Source organism: Fulmarus glacialis, unplaced genomic scaffold (assembly GCF_000690835.1).
Source record: "Fulmarus glacialis isolate BGI_N327 unplaced genomic scaffold, ASM69083v1 scaffold21460, whole genome shotgun sequence".
NCBI lineage: Eukaryota > Metazoa > Chordata > Aves > Procellariiformes > Procellariidae > Fulmarus > Fulmarus glacialis.
In genome coordinates this window covers 6,712-23,511 of record NW_009187389.1, presented here as the reverse complement: position 1 = coordinate 23,511, position 16,800 = coordinate 6,712, and the positions used below count along the sequence as shown (strand labels likewise).

Here is a 16,800-nt window from a genome sequence, read left to right as displayed (position 1 = left end):
AAAAAAAAAAAAAAAAATTCAGTAGTTTAGCAAGTTAAGAACTTGTAACAGTAAAATACCCAAAATACACTCAACATAACTGCTTTCTGAGAACAGTGACAGCAAGGGCCCACAGTCGCTGCCGTTCCCCGTTTTGTGGGAGAGGGTCAGCCTCTTCAGTGCCGGGCAGAGACCCGTTAGCCAGGGGGTGCAGTGAAGCCACGTCCCCAGCAACTCAGCCTTGCTCTGCAGGGCGCACCGGGCTTTGCCAGTGGTCTCTCTTCTGCACATCTGGGCAGAGGTGGCCGCGTTGACTTGAGAGCTGACCAGGCATCTCCACACACACACTGCGAGAGGCCAGACGCTGCTGCCAAATGAAAAAAAAATGGGTCCCAGGACACTTAATGCAGGTGACTCACGGTCATTTTTCTCCCGTGGGTTGATGGCAAGCGTCCCCACACGCGGTTTGGCCTGGGCACAGCCTCAGCAGCATCTTTAGTGGGGTTCTTGAGTTTATCCAGCCAGACCTGGATACGGTGAAAGTTAGAGTACAGTGAGGAGGGGGACAGACAGGGCTAAAGTTGAAGCTGCACCTTCTCTTGTTGTCCACGGAGGACAGTCTGTTTGCGGGTGCTGGGGTCTCCGGGGGTCTGTGGAGTGGGGCTGCGGGGGATGGCCCTGGGCCAACTAGAAGGAACAGCAACTCCAGTGTACGACTTCCAGTACGTCCAGGCACAGCCTTCCTTTCCAGGCCAAACACCAGCGTTTCGCTCTTGGAAAGGGCTCCAGTGTTGAGCAATTCCAGTGTTGTGAAGAACTGATGTGGCACGTCTGGGATCACTGGGCCAGTACAGGATGGAGCTCCCATCCGCGCTCTGGGATGTGGCAGACCCGTCCACATTCAGTCCAGTGTAATGCTTTCAAATCCAGTGTTGCAAGGGGAGGGAGAAGTGACGGAGGACACAAGCGTCCCCATAAGGGAAGGAGAGAGATGTTTGGGGCGGCGTGGGATGGTGGGAGTCGGTGCGAGGTGAGCCCAGGAGATACCACAGGGCTGGTTGTGTTTCTGTGGCTTAGGTCCTATGTTCTGCGTGTGCTGTGCTTCAGTGCCTGCATCACCAGCCACAACCACACCAGCTCCACGCCCGCCCCACGCAGGAGACGGGGGTAAGGTGGGGCTGGGGGCTAGTGGAGGAGGGTGTACAGGAGTCTCCCCAGTGTCACCAGTCCCCCTCCTCTCTCCAACCAGAGGGCACTGGTGCTGCCAGGACTCACTCACAGAGCCAGTAAAACTGAAAATAATAGTCAGTGAAAAGGTGTCCCATCTGCTCGGGGGCAGTGCTGCAGTTGGCTCGGCCCTGTGAGAGAGCAAGAAAAAGAGCTTACAGACAGGGGTAGGACACATGCTCTGAGGGGGGGACTGTGCGTGAATTATGTGCTGGGGCAGAGAAAAATCATACCCCCACTACCCACGTAACTGCGGAAGGCAACAGACACGATGGGAAGGGCTGTGGAAGGCTCGCAGCGCAATGTGGCCACTAAACCTGCCATGGTCCCATTGCTCTCCTTCCGCTCAGCCCTGGACAAGAGGAAAGACAAAGCAGCTGCTGGTACTCACAGGCTGTGCTACTCTGAAGTGGTAGGTAAACTCCCGGAAAGATATCATCACAAGAGGCCAACGGTGCGTTGTTTCCTGGGGAAGAAAACAGAATAGCTAGGATGACATCAGGGCTGAGCATCAGGGGATGTTCTCCCAGGCCAGACTGGCAAGGAACCACACGACCCTGCGCTGTTGAGTGGAGCAGCAACCTCTCCAAGGTCAGCAGTAGAGCTGGACTGAGAGCGGCAAGGAGGCACTCGAGGGTACGAAGGGTCTGATGCAGGCTCCGCGCACGCAGACCTGCAAAATCCCCCTGAAGGGATTTCATTAGGATGCGTTATGGCAGCTTACAGCCTGGTGTTTTCTCCCCAGTCCTGGGGCTCATGCAGAGGGGTCGGGTGGGATGATTTCATGAGTGACCACATCTATCGGGTTTATAGACACCTCCCTGTTGGGGTTGCAGGGGTGTCCAAGGGTCATTGACGTTAGCCAGTGCAGAGTACGGCTGTGTTTGAGCACGAATTCCCTCCAGCAGCTCCTGCGCTGCCCTAGCCAGGCTGCTGTAGTCCCTTCTGGAGGGATCGGTGGTGTGCTGGGATGACACAACGCCTGTGGATTTTGTGAGCCGTATCCTTCCTCCCTCCTTACCTGTGCGTCTGTGGCATCGGTGGAGCTGTTTGTGCTCGCAGCATCCTGGCAGGGGTCACTGGAGACAAGGCCACAAAGGGAGACGGACACAGCGGAGGAGGAGCTGGGGAGACAAGACACAGTAAGACCCTGCTGTCTCTTCCCCCGCTCAGGCAGGAGACACCATGGCCACGTGGCACAGTATCCGGCTGACTTCAGGGGTACCGAAACACCTAAGAGATGAGCCCTGTCCACTCACTTCATCTCCAGGGTCAGGTTGGTGTTCACTGCTGTGAGCTGGCTGACAGGGATGCGGTAGGTGAAGTTTCCAGTCCTAGGGACACAGAGAGAGCGTTAGACCTCACCGCAGCATTTCAGGTGGCTGTGAGATGGCCAGGACGGGACCCAAAGTCTCTGCCGGGCTGAGACTTCAGAGGGGAAGGCTTCCCAGGCTAGTCCCCAAAGACAAGCTCATCACCAAACGCAATCTTCCTGCACTTGGGGAAGGACTCGGAGCCCCAGCTCCTCTGTCCAAGGAGCAGCATGGGGTGATGGCAGAAAACGACCCAAGGCTCCAGGAGCTGCCCATCTGCTGCTTCCCCTGGAGCTCCCACGGTGCTGCTGCCACCAAAGTGCTGGCAGCCCGCCTTGCCTGGCTCACCTGCACGCGTCGGCGGCTGCGCAGTACTGGGACTGGATGGCCATATTGATCTCCACGATCCGGACGGAGTGCAGCACTGGGCTTGGCCCTGCGGGTGGGAGAACAGGCTATTTAGGAAGAGCAAAGGGATGGCAGCTGGGGTACCCTGAGCGAGAAGGGCTGGAAGGGACGCCTGGCACTGAGACCACCTTTCCTCATCACCCTGTCATCTGAGAGGGGGTCAGATTGCTGCAAGACTGCGCTAACGTCCAGCCACGCCACGGAGAGCCGGGAGAAGGGGTGTCCGGTCACCGACACTCCTTTCTCTCTGCTGCCAGCATGACTGAATCTGTGCATGTCTTCCTCTAGATCTGATTTAGAAATGGCTGAGCAAGCTGAGATGGGGGTAAGAACGGAGATGCCAGTATGGCAGCCTCAGAAGGGAACTAGCAACTGGCTAATATGGCCAGAAAGCATAGGGCAGCGTGGGGGAGAAAGGGCAGGGTTGAAGGTTGAATCTGGCTGCACTGGGAGAGCTGGGAGCAAACAAGCTGCAGGATGGGGACACAGTGAGAGCTGTGCACGACAGATGAGATCCAGTTGGTTGAGGATACCCCAGGAGAGAACCCAGGACCACGGTGCTGCTGCAGGGAGGGAAGAAGATAGGATCCACTTACCATCCGTGCCAGGATCCTCTGTGCGGGGCCACTCGCTCACCGGCTGCGCTGCTGCCGGGCCTGCCCCAGCGGGGAGTTGCTGCGGGAGAGCGAGAGGTTGGAGATGTACTTGGATTTGCCCTGGATGTGGGTGAAGGGGGAGGAGGGGCTGGCATTGGGGCTGCCGAAGCTCTGAGACCTGTCAGGCGTCTTTGGCCACTTGGTGTAGGAGGTCGCTTTCCCAGTGATGCCCCTGGATTTGGCTTTGATATTTGTCACTGGCAGGAGTGAGGTCTGACTTTGGTCTGCGAAGAGAAGGGAGAGAAAGCTTGTGCTGAGAGGCAGAGGGGCTGGCAGCACTTCCGACCTCCGGGACCAGTGCAGAGAGAACAGCTACCAGCTCTGGATTTGTCCTGTCCCCATGTCACCTCCCGTATTACCCCGCTGTGAGCAGCTGAGGCTTCCCAGCCTCTGTGCCTGAAGGGGCCGGCGGGACCCTCGCAGCAAAGGGACGCTAGAGCAGTCTGTGGGGACGAAGCAGGGGCACAGCCCGCCGCTCGGGTAAGGCACGGTGTTTAAGGCAGGGTTAAGGCATGACTCCAGGAGTGTTACGGCTCTGCAGTGACTGCCTGAGGTGCTGTTCCTCCTGCAACAGTGACCGGTGATGGAGCAAGCGAGCTTGCAAAAGCCCTGCTTGGGCAGCCAAGAGGCAGCACACCTCCTGGCCTGTCAAAACCCTGCTCAAAGCAAAGAAAAGGAGGAGGTCAGACTGCAAGGTACAGCAGATCGGGCATGCTGGCCAGCCCAGCGTAGCCTCTCATGACCTTGTGCTGGCAAAGCAGGCAGCTCCAAAGACCTTCCAGCCCCCACTTACCCCTGGCAGCATGATCACGGATCTCTGAACCGTGCCACAAGGGCAGCAAAGGCTGTTCAGCCTGGCAGTCCCGCTTTGCCCCGCAGCTGCCTGCTGGAGCAGGTCTCAACCCAGGCAGTGGGTGTGGAGGAAAGCGGGTACATTTTGAAGGGCAGGCTGCATGTCTGTTCATAACATGCAGAGGTAGGACAGGAGGTGAGAGCAGGCTGGGGATACGAGGTGATGCAATGGTGGGACAGACACACCTCAGCGTTGTTCCAGCACCTCCTGGGTGCTTGGGCTGGTACTTACCTGTCCGGTTAGTGGCATGAGTGGGGCTGGTCTCAGAGAGGGCAACAGAGGAGACATTGGTGGGAGCAGCAGAGCAGCATGTGGAGAAACACGGCGGGCTGAAGCAGGCTAGCACGCTGTGACCAGGTAAGCCGAAGTCAAGCGTGTCCCCTGTGACTGCAGGGCAAACGGCAGGGACACATGGAATAAGTCAAGGGGAGAGGCATCTAACAGGAGCAGCACCAAGTGCCCCTGGCATCCCTTCCACAAAACCAGAGCCCCAGGACCTCCCAGCGTGAAGTCAGCAGTGCCAACAAGGCCCTGGCACGGAGGAGCAGCCACGTACTTCGCCCTGCACCACAACCCAGGCCCTCTGCCCCACTGCAACCTACCATGGTGCGTGGGGGTCCTGCTGCTGGCTCTGTCCGATGCAGCTGTGGATCGCACCATCTGTGTTTTATCAAAGTTCTGGCTTGACCTGAAATGTAGGAAAATACGGTGAAAACCTCTACCATGGGGACAACGGTGTCACTTGTACATGAAGAGAGAAGCGGCTATAGCAGTGAGTGGGGCGATGGGAGCAGGTACATGGAGCAAGAGCAGACGTGGAGAGCGCAAGGGTGAGGAGGAGTACAGACTGGAGTGATCTGGGAAAGGAAAGGCAGGAGAGAGGCATGCAAGCCATGAAGACAGCAAGGAGAGCTAGGAAATGCCACAGCAGATCATGTGGCAGTCCCATGTCTGGCAGGGACAAGTCCCAGCTGGTTCAGAGGACACCAGCAATGCTCCCTCGATGCTCACTGTGCAACAGGGTGTACTCAGTGGACTTGATTTCCAACAGTGATCTCCGGGGTGGATTTATGTGCTCAGGTCTCAACACGTTAGGCCATAACGGGCTCCAAGCACTCACCATTCCTTAAGGGAGGTGCCCCTTATCTCTCGGAGACAGACTGTTCCTCATCTTGTTTTTTAGAAACACACACAATCCCACCCCGATTCATCCCACATAATTTCAGGTGTTTCACTGAAGCTACCAAGACCTGAGCTGAGGACACCACAGGCATCTCCCGAGGGTGAAGCAGATGTGAAAGGGGAGGAACCGCTGCCTCGTGCTGTTTTTCTCCCATGTCTGTGCAAGGAGTCCAGAGCAACACCACTTCTGGGCACCAGCTACCGCCTACAGAGATACGGGATAAACCAAGGCTCTTGCCTTCACACACTGTAGCTGCCCACTGAGCAGAAATTTTTACTGAGCTCCTAACAAGGATGTTCAAGATTTTACCTGTCCAGACCCTGCCCAGGCATAGGAGCAGTTCAGTTTTATCCGTCCCACATTTTGCTTGTCCTGTACCCACGTCACTCATTTAGAGAAATCAAAATACAACTTGGTCACATGCAAGGCTTATCTAATTACACGTATTTCTTTTTCTGGTGAAAGGAGATGCAATGCTGGTCTCCTGGAGGGAATTTGGGCACCAGCCTCTGGAGCTAACCTTCATCCCAGCCAAAAACCTACCCCTATCCCTCATGTTCCTCCACTGCCTCATCAGGACTTTCCATGCATGGCTTTATCTTGCATCCCACAAGCAATTACTTTTTTAATAGCTTCCTGTGAAGCACTCTGATGTGGAGTTCTTAAAAGAACAAATTAATTGTGCCTTCCACTGCTCTATGCAGTGTTTTGTTCAAAGGGTGCTGATAGACAGGTAGGGCCCGTTTTCCTTTTCAGGGAAGTATTTTGCAGCAGCCCTGCAGGTCCCATTAACTGAGGTGCTTTACAGGTCTGTACCTAATGAGTAACTCAGCCAGCTTTCCCTGTGTCAGTACCTTTCCAAACATTCCTAGCGGTGATGGCTCATAAAAAGAAATAATTTAGGGGTTTTTTCTGTCCTTCTTTTGCACAGTAAGCTGTCCTGTCCTTGAGAGTGACTCTCCACAATAAAGCTACTCACATATGAAGAGAGGGTAGTAACAGCTTTTTTGCTAATTCTTCAAAGTCTTCATCCGTTCTACATACTCCCTCCACTCCTTTCAAACTGCCTGCTCCTGCTCTACCTGTAGTATGTAATTTCTTTACTTAGCCTTTGATTAATTGGTTCTTCAATCTCCTAATCCTAATTTCCCCTTCCTGACAGGGTCCATAATCCTTCCTCCTGGAGTCCCACTTGCTGAAGTATATTCATATCCCTTTCTTTGCTTTCAATTTTGCTTAAGATTCTTGGTCTTCTGTGGTGCAGATGGAAGAAAGAAGAGGAATTGAGAGAAGGGATGCAGCAATTAAATAACAGCATAATGAAACAGTAACATACCGTGGACACAGAGCGACCGGGACCCCAGGACCCCTGTGCCGAAAGAGGGCCAGGAGACAGGCAGTGGGCACAGCAAAAGAGCTACAGGACAGTGAAGGGAGACGGGAAGAAAAGGCAGGTCGGTAGAAGATGAGGAGGACGAGGGAATGAAAGAGGATATGGAAGATAATGGAAATGAAAAGACAAGAATGGGAAAATTAAAGACAAAGTGGAAAGAAAATGGGTTGGATGAGAGATGTAACCAGAACAGGAGGGAGAGAAATAGGACAGGGAGAAGAGAGAGAGAAAAAGAGACTCATTATCTGGTAACGCCAGCTCCCAAAGGAGTGAAGTGTGTCAAAACTGGATGCCCAGCACAGGCTGCCCGTGTGCACACTTGCCGGGCTGGGGCCGTTCCCTCAATGCACTAAGGACACTGTTTGCAGAGGAAAACTCTTGCCTAGTACAGACTGGTCCAGCCCCACTGCAATCAGGGGGACGATGCTGTTTTAGTCCAGCTGAAGAGGCATCCAAAGAACATTCAGACCGACCACAAGTGGATATGTGAGCAGCCAAACAGCAGGGTATTTTCTTTTTCTTCTCTGTTCCTCACTTCTTGCTCCAGATAATTTAACTGACATTAGACTTGGATGTGTGGACGAGTTTGGTTGGCTTTACAGCTCAACTCACTGGAACTGTGCTCAATAACCCCACAGCGGCTGCTTTTTGTGCTTCAGACTCCCCCAGTCACCACATTCCTCCCACAGAGCCCAGAAGTACCTACCCATCCATATCCACAATGTCCTCTTCACTGCGCAAGCTCAGCACGTAGAGCGTGGACATGGACACCACACTGGAAAGAAAGAGAGGGGTACAGGCTGAGGACGGGTGTGGGGCAAGGGACGTGTCACGGTACTGATCTGCTTCCAAGGGATTTCAGCCCATGAAAGGAGCCATAGGTCCACAGCCCTTCGCTACACACCTCACAGATGGCATGGGCCAAACTGATGAGCTGGAGAGAGACAGTGGAGAAGCGGCAGCCCGGGGTGTGCGGTCTCACCTGAATGCCATGATGATGACCAGGGCAATGATGGTGCCTTGCAGGAAACGCTGGCTGATGCAGGCCTGTTCCGGGACAACTGATGGTGACTGCAAGAGAAAAAACCCCCAAGATCAGCTCAGGACTCCTTACTGCTCTGGTCCTCGCACAGATCCCACCCAGCCCATGCCAAGCTCCCCCGCAAGCCCTGAACCCCCTCAGCGCAGAAGCCATATAACGTCTTCATTAGGCATGGACAAAAAGGAAGGAGAGATGATGGATATAGGAGCAGACAGGGTCTCTTCCTCTGCAGCATGTGTAAGAAAGCACACGAGGACCATGCAGACGACCATTCTTAGACAGGCCTCCTTCCCGCGCACAGCGTTGCTCCTTTGGGAGCAGTCCCTTACCTTGCTGGCTATTTTGTGGGGCCTCTTTTTGTGGGGCACGCTTCCCGCACGGCTGAACTGGCTTCCTGTTTGGCTGCAAGGAGAAAGGAGGAATGGAGCTGAGCTGTGCAGGGACAGCACTCGAAGCGATTCCCAGGCAAAAATGTGATTCTCAGGTAGGGGAGAAATCTCTGTGTGGCACGACAGTCACAAACCCTTGTCACCTCATCTGCTTGGGGTTAAGTGCTGTGCTGGTCCACTGCCCAGAGAGCCTGAATTCTGCCCCAAAACCTGCATAAGCTAACCAGGGTCAGTATGATGATTTTGGAAGCATGAGAAACTCTTTGCCCTGAGAAAGCCACTCATTTACTCTAGGGAAACGTGGAGACAATTTCATACTGGGATTTTTGGGGCTGGTCTGAGAGCAGGAAGTTGGTACGTGTATGCCAGTCCCGTCTCACCAATCTCAGCTCCTACCCTAGGCCAAATGACAACTGCCAACACCCCACCACTCCTCCCCATCTCCCCTTTCCCAAACCGAGCTGTCACTCAGGGCTGCCTGGGCTCAAAAGGAGACATCCCTTCTGGGTCCCGTGCCCTCAGCATGCCCGTACCTGAATGCCCCAGAGCTCACGGTTGACTTCATGCTGTCCAGCCGCTTGAGCTTGGCCAGCTTGTGACTCCACCTCTCCAGCTCATCGATGCGGGTCTCCAGGTTGTCTGTCAGTTTGCACAGCTCCTTCACGGCTCCCACGTTCTCCATGAAGATGCGCTCCTACCAGGGAACAGGTCAGCCCTCTGAGTGGCCTGGCATGTGGAGGCACTCCCGCTCCCATGGATCTGGCTGCCCTGACTGCTCTCCCATGCCCTGCCCCGGGGGAAAGGCTACACGACCCCCAGCTCTGGGGGTAGGGAATCATCCAACACGGCACATCTAGATCTCTACAGCCCCTGGATGAAAGAACAAGAGAGATCCTCTTCAAACCCAACCAAAACAATAAATGTTGGTGCAGGATCCCTGAGGTGTCCTGCTGGCGCTAATCCAAAGAGTCCTCCTCAGTCACAAAGGACAGGCACAAAGTCCCCATCTTCATCAGGAGCTCTGGGTCAAACCACCTGAGCAACGCTCCCCATCTACCCCTTCTCTGCCCCTCCCCAGCCCTCTGTCTCTTGCTTTGCAGTGCAAGCTGCTGGAGTTATTCTGCAGCATTATCCAACAGACAGTTGACCCAGACCAATGGAGAACCCAAATTCAGAAGCCTCTGGAGAGCAACCTTCCTCCTGCAGCCCCTCTGGTAAAGGCAGGGCGTTCCCGCACAACCATCTCCCTCGGGCACAACTGCAGCCACATCCCACGGCACTGCGGTGTCACCCCTGTCCCTCATCCACCCTCGGGCTCTGCCACTCCACCTCCCCATACAGAGCTCTCTGAGGCAAAGCGTCTCACTGGTGTGCTGCACTACGCTCAGAGGATCTTGGACACCATGGGTACTTTGTAGCAGCAGGTAGATGGCTTTTCGGAGAGCTCAGCTGGAGCAGACCACACAGCTTGCAAGGGACAGGCTGGTCTGCAGCGTGCACCAGCTCCTGTCGGGGGCTGATGCTGAGCTGCGGCCCATGGAGGAGGGCTGTACACAGAAACAAAGGACAGCAACGGCCTGGCCATGCGCAGATGGGACAGAAAAGCTCACGCTCACAGCTACTGCTAGCTGGTGACGTAACTGCAGGGATCTAGGCTTCCACAAAGGAGAAACAAGGCACTAAGGTCAGACCTGGCCATTCCTACTCTGGACAGAGTGATGCAGAAGAGAGCTGGCAGCTTTGGGAGGCTGTCCCCTCGATGTGTGCTATGGGAGGCTGTCCCCTCGATGCCTAGAGCAGCAAACAGGCTGCCACAGGTTACGGAGAGGTCAGGCAGCCAGGTGCTCTGGGTTATCTTGACATAACCACCTTATCCTTATCTAGAAAGGAGAGATTATGACCGAGAGCCTCCCTACAGGAGGCTGCCAACAAGGAGCCCTTCCTGAGGGAGATGCTGCCAACTTTCACCAACATCAGGCTAATTCCTCCCTGCTGATGTCTGCCATCCACCCAGGGCTGCTCCTGACATCTGAAAGACCAGCCAGGTCTGAAACTCATATGGGTGGTGCTGGCCTAGAAGCATTTCCCAGGCATCAGAGCTTCCCTCTTCTATTTCCAGCTCCACAACTCCCTTGAGTCAGGTTCAACAGCCTCCCCAGCCTCCCTGCCCCTCCTGGCTGCCACCAACCTTGTTCACCACCAGGAAGTTCTCAAGGGTCTTCCCATTGGAAAAGACCAGGTCCCCGGTGTCCTTCACAGCTTCAGGGAGGATCTCCTTTACCTCCTGAGCAATGACGCCTGCGTGGAAACAGCACAGTGGGTCAAGGTGGTCTCGGCAGGGCTCCTCCTGCCACAGCTCTTTCTCTGGCCCATGCAGTTGTTGGCAGGAACCCTGTTCACTGGGGACAACAAAAGGGTTGTCCTCCCCTCACCCCGGCCTGTGCAGGGCCAGGCAGAGCTCGCTGGAGGCCCTGTGGGCTGGGCAACCCATACAGGCTCAGCAAGAGAAGAGCAGAGGCTGTTCAGACAAGGCTGGTTCCCCGATTACGTGGACAGGGGTATCTGCATCACCCCGCTGTGGTGCGTAGCTGTACTCCTGGAGAGAGGTGGGTACTTGGAGAAGCCTTATCACATAACCCTATAAGCCACCTGTGGGAAGTGCCATCTTCTCTCCTGCTCACTAAAGAGGGAATTTCATTAGATGCCTAAACTTCAGGTGGTGAGAAGCCCCCTCTCTCCTACCCTATGCCTGGGGGGCTGCTCCAGGGCAGAGCTGGGCACAGCCGCCAGGAAAGGCAGAGCAGTGCCGCCTGGCACCGTGAATAAAATGCCGCTGTAGGTTGCAGAATGCAAGGTCCAGCGCTGCAGAGGCAAGCAAGTCACCACGGTGTGACGCAGGGCCCGTACCTGTCTCAGAGGTGTTGTCAATGCCCACCGTGGCCGCAAACTCAGGCTTGTAGTTGTAGTGTACTAGCCGCATACGGGAGATCCTCTTCAGCTGCTCTGTGGTGTCCACCTGGGACAGAACAGACACATGCAACAAAACAGCAACTCGTAAGCGGGGTGTTGCTTCTTAAGTTCCCGTGACTCTGACTCCAAGCAGCAAAAGCCGCTATGGCTCATGGTAACACCTTTGTGAGACAGCCCTTCACGAGACAGCCCTGAACCCTGCTCAGACCAGCCATTAGGACAAACAGCATTTGCACTGGGGTTAATCTCCAGTTCTTGTCACTGGACAAGTTCCTTGGGTAGTGAAGCCAGGAGGAGACCGAGTTCCATTGCACAACCAGGCACAGGGCAGAGGCAGTTCTCACAAATATGAGACATGATGGTACCCAGCTTTTCTGGACAGGCACATCCAGCCGAGAGGACTTCAGAGCAGAGCTGAGCCTCTCACCCAGGCTCTGGCAAGCCCCAGTGCACTATCTGATGTATTCACCTGTTTCCAGGTTTGCAACTTCTGCATTTGCTAGTTCTGGCTAACAGTGGAAGAGTCAATATTCCCTAAGAAATGGTGGACAGGCTGTGTTTGGGACAGACAGGGACAGACAGACTTCTAAAGCACTTTCCATCTGGTCAAGGAGCTCAGGCTGCCCATAAGGACTATGTCAAAATCAGCAGCTGAAACAGGCTCACAAGGTCACTCGCACTTTCTGTGGTGCCTCTTCAGACCCCCGATCACCACAAACCTAGCCTAGTTTGCCTGGCTCTTACCTCCTGGATGTCCTCCTTCACTCGGACGTCTGAAGGGTGCATCAGCGAACCCATGACCTTTACATTTCCATGGACCACGAGGGCTTCATCGGGGCGGTCTGTGTTGATGCCAACCCGGCCGTGGTGAAAAACAGTATCAGGGAGCTGTGCCCGCTGCCAGAGCACATCGCTGTCGCTCTCAAACTGGCCAGGGTTGGAGGCCTGTGGAGAGACAGGAAAGTGGGGACTGAAAAGCAGCAGGGAGAGAAACGCTGCAGTGCTGCTGGGCAGAGGCACTCTGAGATGTGGACAGAGCAAGGATGTCAGGAGAGCCCCACAGACCCGTCCCTCTATGCACGTTGCAGAGGGACTGTATAACAGGAGAGCCCATGGGCAACCGATGGACATCAGAGAGCCCCGAGCAGTGTGCCATCCCCATTAGTGAGGGTGGGAAACAGCTGCGAAACAAAGCTTGGCATAAGCAGAAGCACCCTGATGGCACAGCAGAGTCCTTGCTCCGCAGAAGGGAAAGGGGAACAGGGAAGATCTCAGCTGAAACTGGAGCATGTTCATCCAGGAACCCTGAGAAGCGGGAGAGGGCTTTTGGGATGACCAGTCCAGGTGATGAGACCCTGCCACGGGTGCCCTCTCCAGCCCGCAGCACATTGAATTACAGCCCTAGGAAGACCTCGAGGCTGAGCTGTGGCAGCCCCAGCCTCACAGGAGGGACAGCAGGGAGTTGGACAGACAGGCAGGGCAGAGCCAGCAGAGGACACGCAAGGCCATGGAGGTGCGAGACAGAGCTTTGCAGCAGCACAAGGCAAAGTGGCAGGGGCAGGGATCCACTGCCAGCCCCGGGAACAGATCCCAGCCTGCCCTTACAGCAGAGGCAGCCTTGGCATTCATCTGCTGGCCCTGCCTAAGCCTCTCTCTGCAGGAACCAAGGCTATGCCTGCTCTGCTCCTCTCCCTACATGAATATCCTTGCTTTCTTGAGCTGTCTGTTAGCTCAGCTATCAGAGCTGTTCTAACAGCCCCAGCCAGAACCACGCAGGGCAGCAGGAGACCAAGTGACATGGCTGTAGCTCCTGGGTCCCAAATCCTGGGATTCTGCCCTGCTGCCGTGGTTCTGTGTCCCACTCACAGGTTGAGACGGGGCAGTCCAGGCTGCCTGCAATTCCCTGCAGTTCTGTGCTGGGCACCCTGGATTCTGCATCATTCATTGTGGACTTACTTGTCTACAGATCCCTCTGTTTGTGTTTTACCCCTTGCCTTCACGTCTCGGAGCTGAGCACTCTAGCAGAGCCCTGGGAGAGCCTAGGGATGGTGCCTGTCTCTTCCTGCTCCTCTGCATTTGAGCACTGCTGCCTTAGCACGTGCAAAAGGTGCTGCCCTGGGAAGGTACCCAGTCTTCTTGCACCTGGAGGCCTTGTCCCTGCTGCAGAGTCCCAACAACATGTTCCCTCACTCCCAACAGCTCTACCCTGGACACTGGTCCAACCTTGGGAGAATGGGACACCTTCCCTGTCCTGCAACAGGTTCTTGCGTGCTCTGAGGCTGCTCTGACTAAGCAGGTGTGGAAAGGCTGGAGCCAGAACCCAGGCATGGACAGGGACAGCTACAAGCAAGGCAGTAAGAGTTTGGAGAAAGTGGGAAAGGGCTGGGTGGGGAAAGCACTGAAAAGCCAGAGGAAAGTAGGAGGATTGCCCATGACATCCAGCAAAGGGCTGTGGGGCACCCATCGAGGCTCAGGGAGGAGAGAGGGACTTACTCTGACGATGATGCGCTCAGAGATGTGGGCTGCCAGCGTATAGTTCTGGTTCTGCGCGTGTGCCTGCAAGGCTACCACGAGCATGAAATACCTGCCAAGAGGGGAGAGAGGTCAGGGTGCCATCCTGCACCGGGAACTGTCGAGTCTGCTTCCCCTCTGGAGGCCGAGGCACCAAGCTGTCATGGTGGGCTTGGCACGTCCCCTCTCCTTGTCCTGTGGGGCACAGGCACTGTCCCCAACCCCTCATAGAGTGGGCGAGATGCTTCCTGTGGCCACAGCAGACACCTCCTTTCCTCCACAAAGACAAGGACGGTCAATTCAAGACCTGTCCTCCACGTCCCTCTTCCTCCAGCCACACTCCCCAACCTGGGGACTGGCACATCCACAGGCCTTGAGTGCTCAGAAGGGCTTGGAGAAGGCATCTGTGCTCCTCACCTCTGGTCTGGGTTGGGTTTGCCTTTCTTCCGCATGTTGTTGGCTGTGGTCTCGCTGAAGTGCAGCCGCCCCACGGTGACCTTGGTGACCTGCTCTGGAGGCAGGTTGACCCTGAGGAAAGAAAAACAGAGGAGCGAGTGAGGACATTGCTGGAGAGGAGGTTCTTTGGGGAATGGCCACCTCCTGGTCTGCTCCACCAAGGCAGGTCTATGAGCTGGGCACAGAGCAGAGTGGGCAATGCCAAGAGAGGAAAATTTTGCTGCAGGAAACAGAGGAGAAAACTGGAAAGCGTGATACCCACAGTACTAGCCTGAAGCCTCCAACTCAGCCCCTTTCCCACCCTCTCCTGCTATTGCTTATTCCCCGGTAGCAATTCCCCCACATGAACATACCCCAGGCAATACTCACGTGACAGGGTTGAAGGGCCGTTTGCTGCGGTCAGACTGCGACTGCTCTATATTGATCGACTGGTTCAAGGCCTCTAGCTGGAGAGAAAGATTTGGGCATGTGACAAAGAGCAGAAAGCTGAGACCTTCCCCTTCCCACCTCCTTCTCCCCAGCCTCTGCACAGGCCAGCTGTCTGCCCAGCCCTCCTACGACTTAGTACCACCGACTTGCAACACCCAGCTTGAGTGCGGTCGTTGTCCAAGCATGGGTGCTTGGCATGGGTGCCTTGGCAGGGGGGCAGTTGAGGGTGAAAGGGTCTTCCCAAAGTGCCTATATACCTCCGGAGTCAAAGCTGAGTGAGAGGCAGCCCTGAAGACATGCAGGCACTGACTGAGTCCGTCTTAGGACTCATATTTCAAGATCTGCCTTGTTTCGGCCTTCAGCACTCTCCTACAGACTTCCCTACAACTTAGCACATGAAGACGTGGTGTTGCCTGATCCCAGCCGTCTGCCCAGCACCCCTTCTCCCTGCTGGATTCACTACTGGCCCTTAGCTCCCGCTTGCCTTCACTCCGTGCAGCTTCAGGTAGAAGCACTCTAAGGGTTTCAGGCCCTCGGGGGTCTTCACATACTTGGGATCTCCAAGCATGCCGATGTAGACGGTGACCTGGAAGTGATTCTTCTTCTGGCACACAAAGGCGTCATCACCCACTGAGAAGTTGAACCCCTTGTCAGCATCTACGCGGTACGTGAGCATCGGGCTGTGGAAAAGGCAGCAGGGGTTAGACCAGAGCCCTGTGCACACCACGAGAGGCTCCTGCTTGTGGGGGGCGGGATGAGCCACACACCCAGAAGCAGAGGGGTCCGTATGGCATGGTATATGGCCACATCCCGAGGTGCGGATGCACATGAACCACCCCATCGGGGTGCGGGAAGGGCTGGGGGGACAGCTCACCTCCATGTCCCACCACACATAAACAGCCACTGTGTCATGACCAGTCCCACCTCACCACAGACTGTGAAGGCCACCTCTACTCATGCAGCCACAAAATAATCCTGAGGCACAGCAGGCACGTGGCAGGGGAAGGAGGGTTGTGTTGGGGCAAAAGAGGCAGCCTCTGATGCTGTCCCTCCTGCCTTGCACTGAGGCCGCTCGCAGGGCTGATCGGCACAGGCAGGCACTGCCTGACATGAACCCGACACCTCGCCTAAGCCCACGCAGCAGCCCATCCACTGTGCAGGGATGAGAGTTCAGAGAAGGTCCATGCCTCCTCGAAGCTGCAAGCTTTGATTTAGGTGGGTCTTCAGCTGGAAAGGAATACGGTTCCTGTGACTAGGATTTGATGAGGATGCTGGGGCAACCACCTCTCTATATGTCACACTATAGTACTAATACCATAAACGTAGTATGATATGAGCCACAGCAGGCTAGCATCTCCTTTCTGAGTGCTGCTCCTAAAAGCGCGGCTGCTTAGCCCTGGCTCAACACACACTGCAGATTCCAAGCTCCGCAGCCTGCCCAAAGCCTGGAGCAGACCCCAGAACGCTGCTTGCTGGGAGAAGCAGCTCAGGCAGACGGCAGACCTGGGGGGGTCCCACACCTCCGCTCGTTTCACCCGTCGCATTCCCGACGTCACCTGCGCTGGCCCTGCTACCAGGCGGTACCGCCTGCGTGCCGGATTCCTGCCGAAATCACAACCACCTGCTCCGGCTGCTGCAAAACGTTTCCAGCTCCCAGCGGGCAGATCCAGAGGAGGAGGAGGGGGCCCTGGCTGCCCGATGAACACACACCAGCTGGGGAAGTTTAATCTACATCTCCTTAATGGGCTGGTTACCATGGGAATGAGGGAAATATGTGGCCTTTACAGCAAGTCCCCTTTCTCTCACCATCCAAAATCCCAGACCTGGGCTGGTGGGCCCCCGGGGCACTGCCCGCCCTACGCAGGGGGGAAGGAGATGCCTCTCATCCCGCCTCCCCATCAAGCAGTTCTAGGAGAACACCGAAATCCCATTGTTTTTAATTAAAGAACTATGGATGAGGTAAAGGGGAGCTCAGCCTAGCCTTTGACATC

General features: G+C 55.5%; 1 protein-coding gene across 1 annotated transcript; it reads right to left on the bottom strand.

Annotated features, from left to right (window-relative positions):
* Positions 1–951: 951 nt before the first annotated feature.
* On the bottom strand, positions 952–15,489 carry MYRF (myelin regulatory factor; the record flags this gene model as incomplete). Its single annotated transcript, XM_009575053.1, is given in 20 exon segments — positions 952–1,337; positions 1,598–1,672; positions 2,228–2,330; positions 2,466–2,540; positions 2,868–2,955; positions 3,524–3,571; positions 3,574–3,807; positions 4,668–4,823; positions 5,039–5,124; positions 7,719–7,787; positions 7,995–8,083; positions 8,384–8,456; positions 8,977–9,137; positions 10,632–10,741; positions 11,351–11,459; positions 12,158–12,358; positions 13,907–13,997; positions 14,342–14,452; positions 14,750–14,826; positions 15,294–15,489. Coding segments are annotated over 20 exon segments (2,239 nt in total), but the record flags the coding sequence as incomplete, so codon positions are not given.
* Between the last annotated feature and the right edge of the window lie 1,311 nt (positions 15,490–16,800).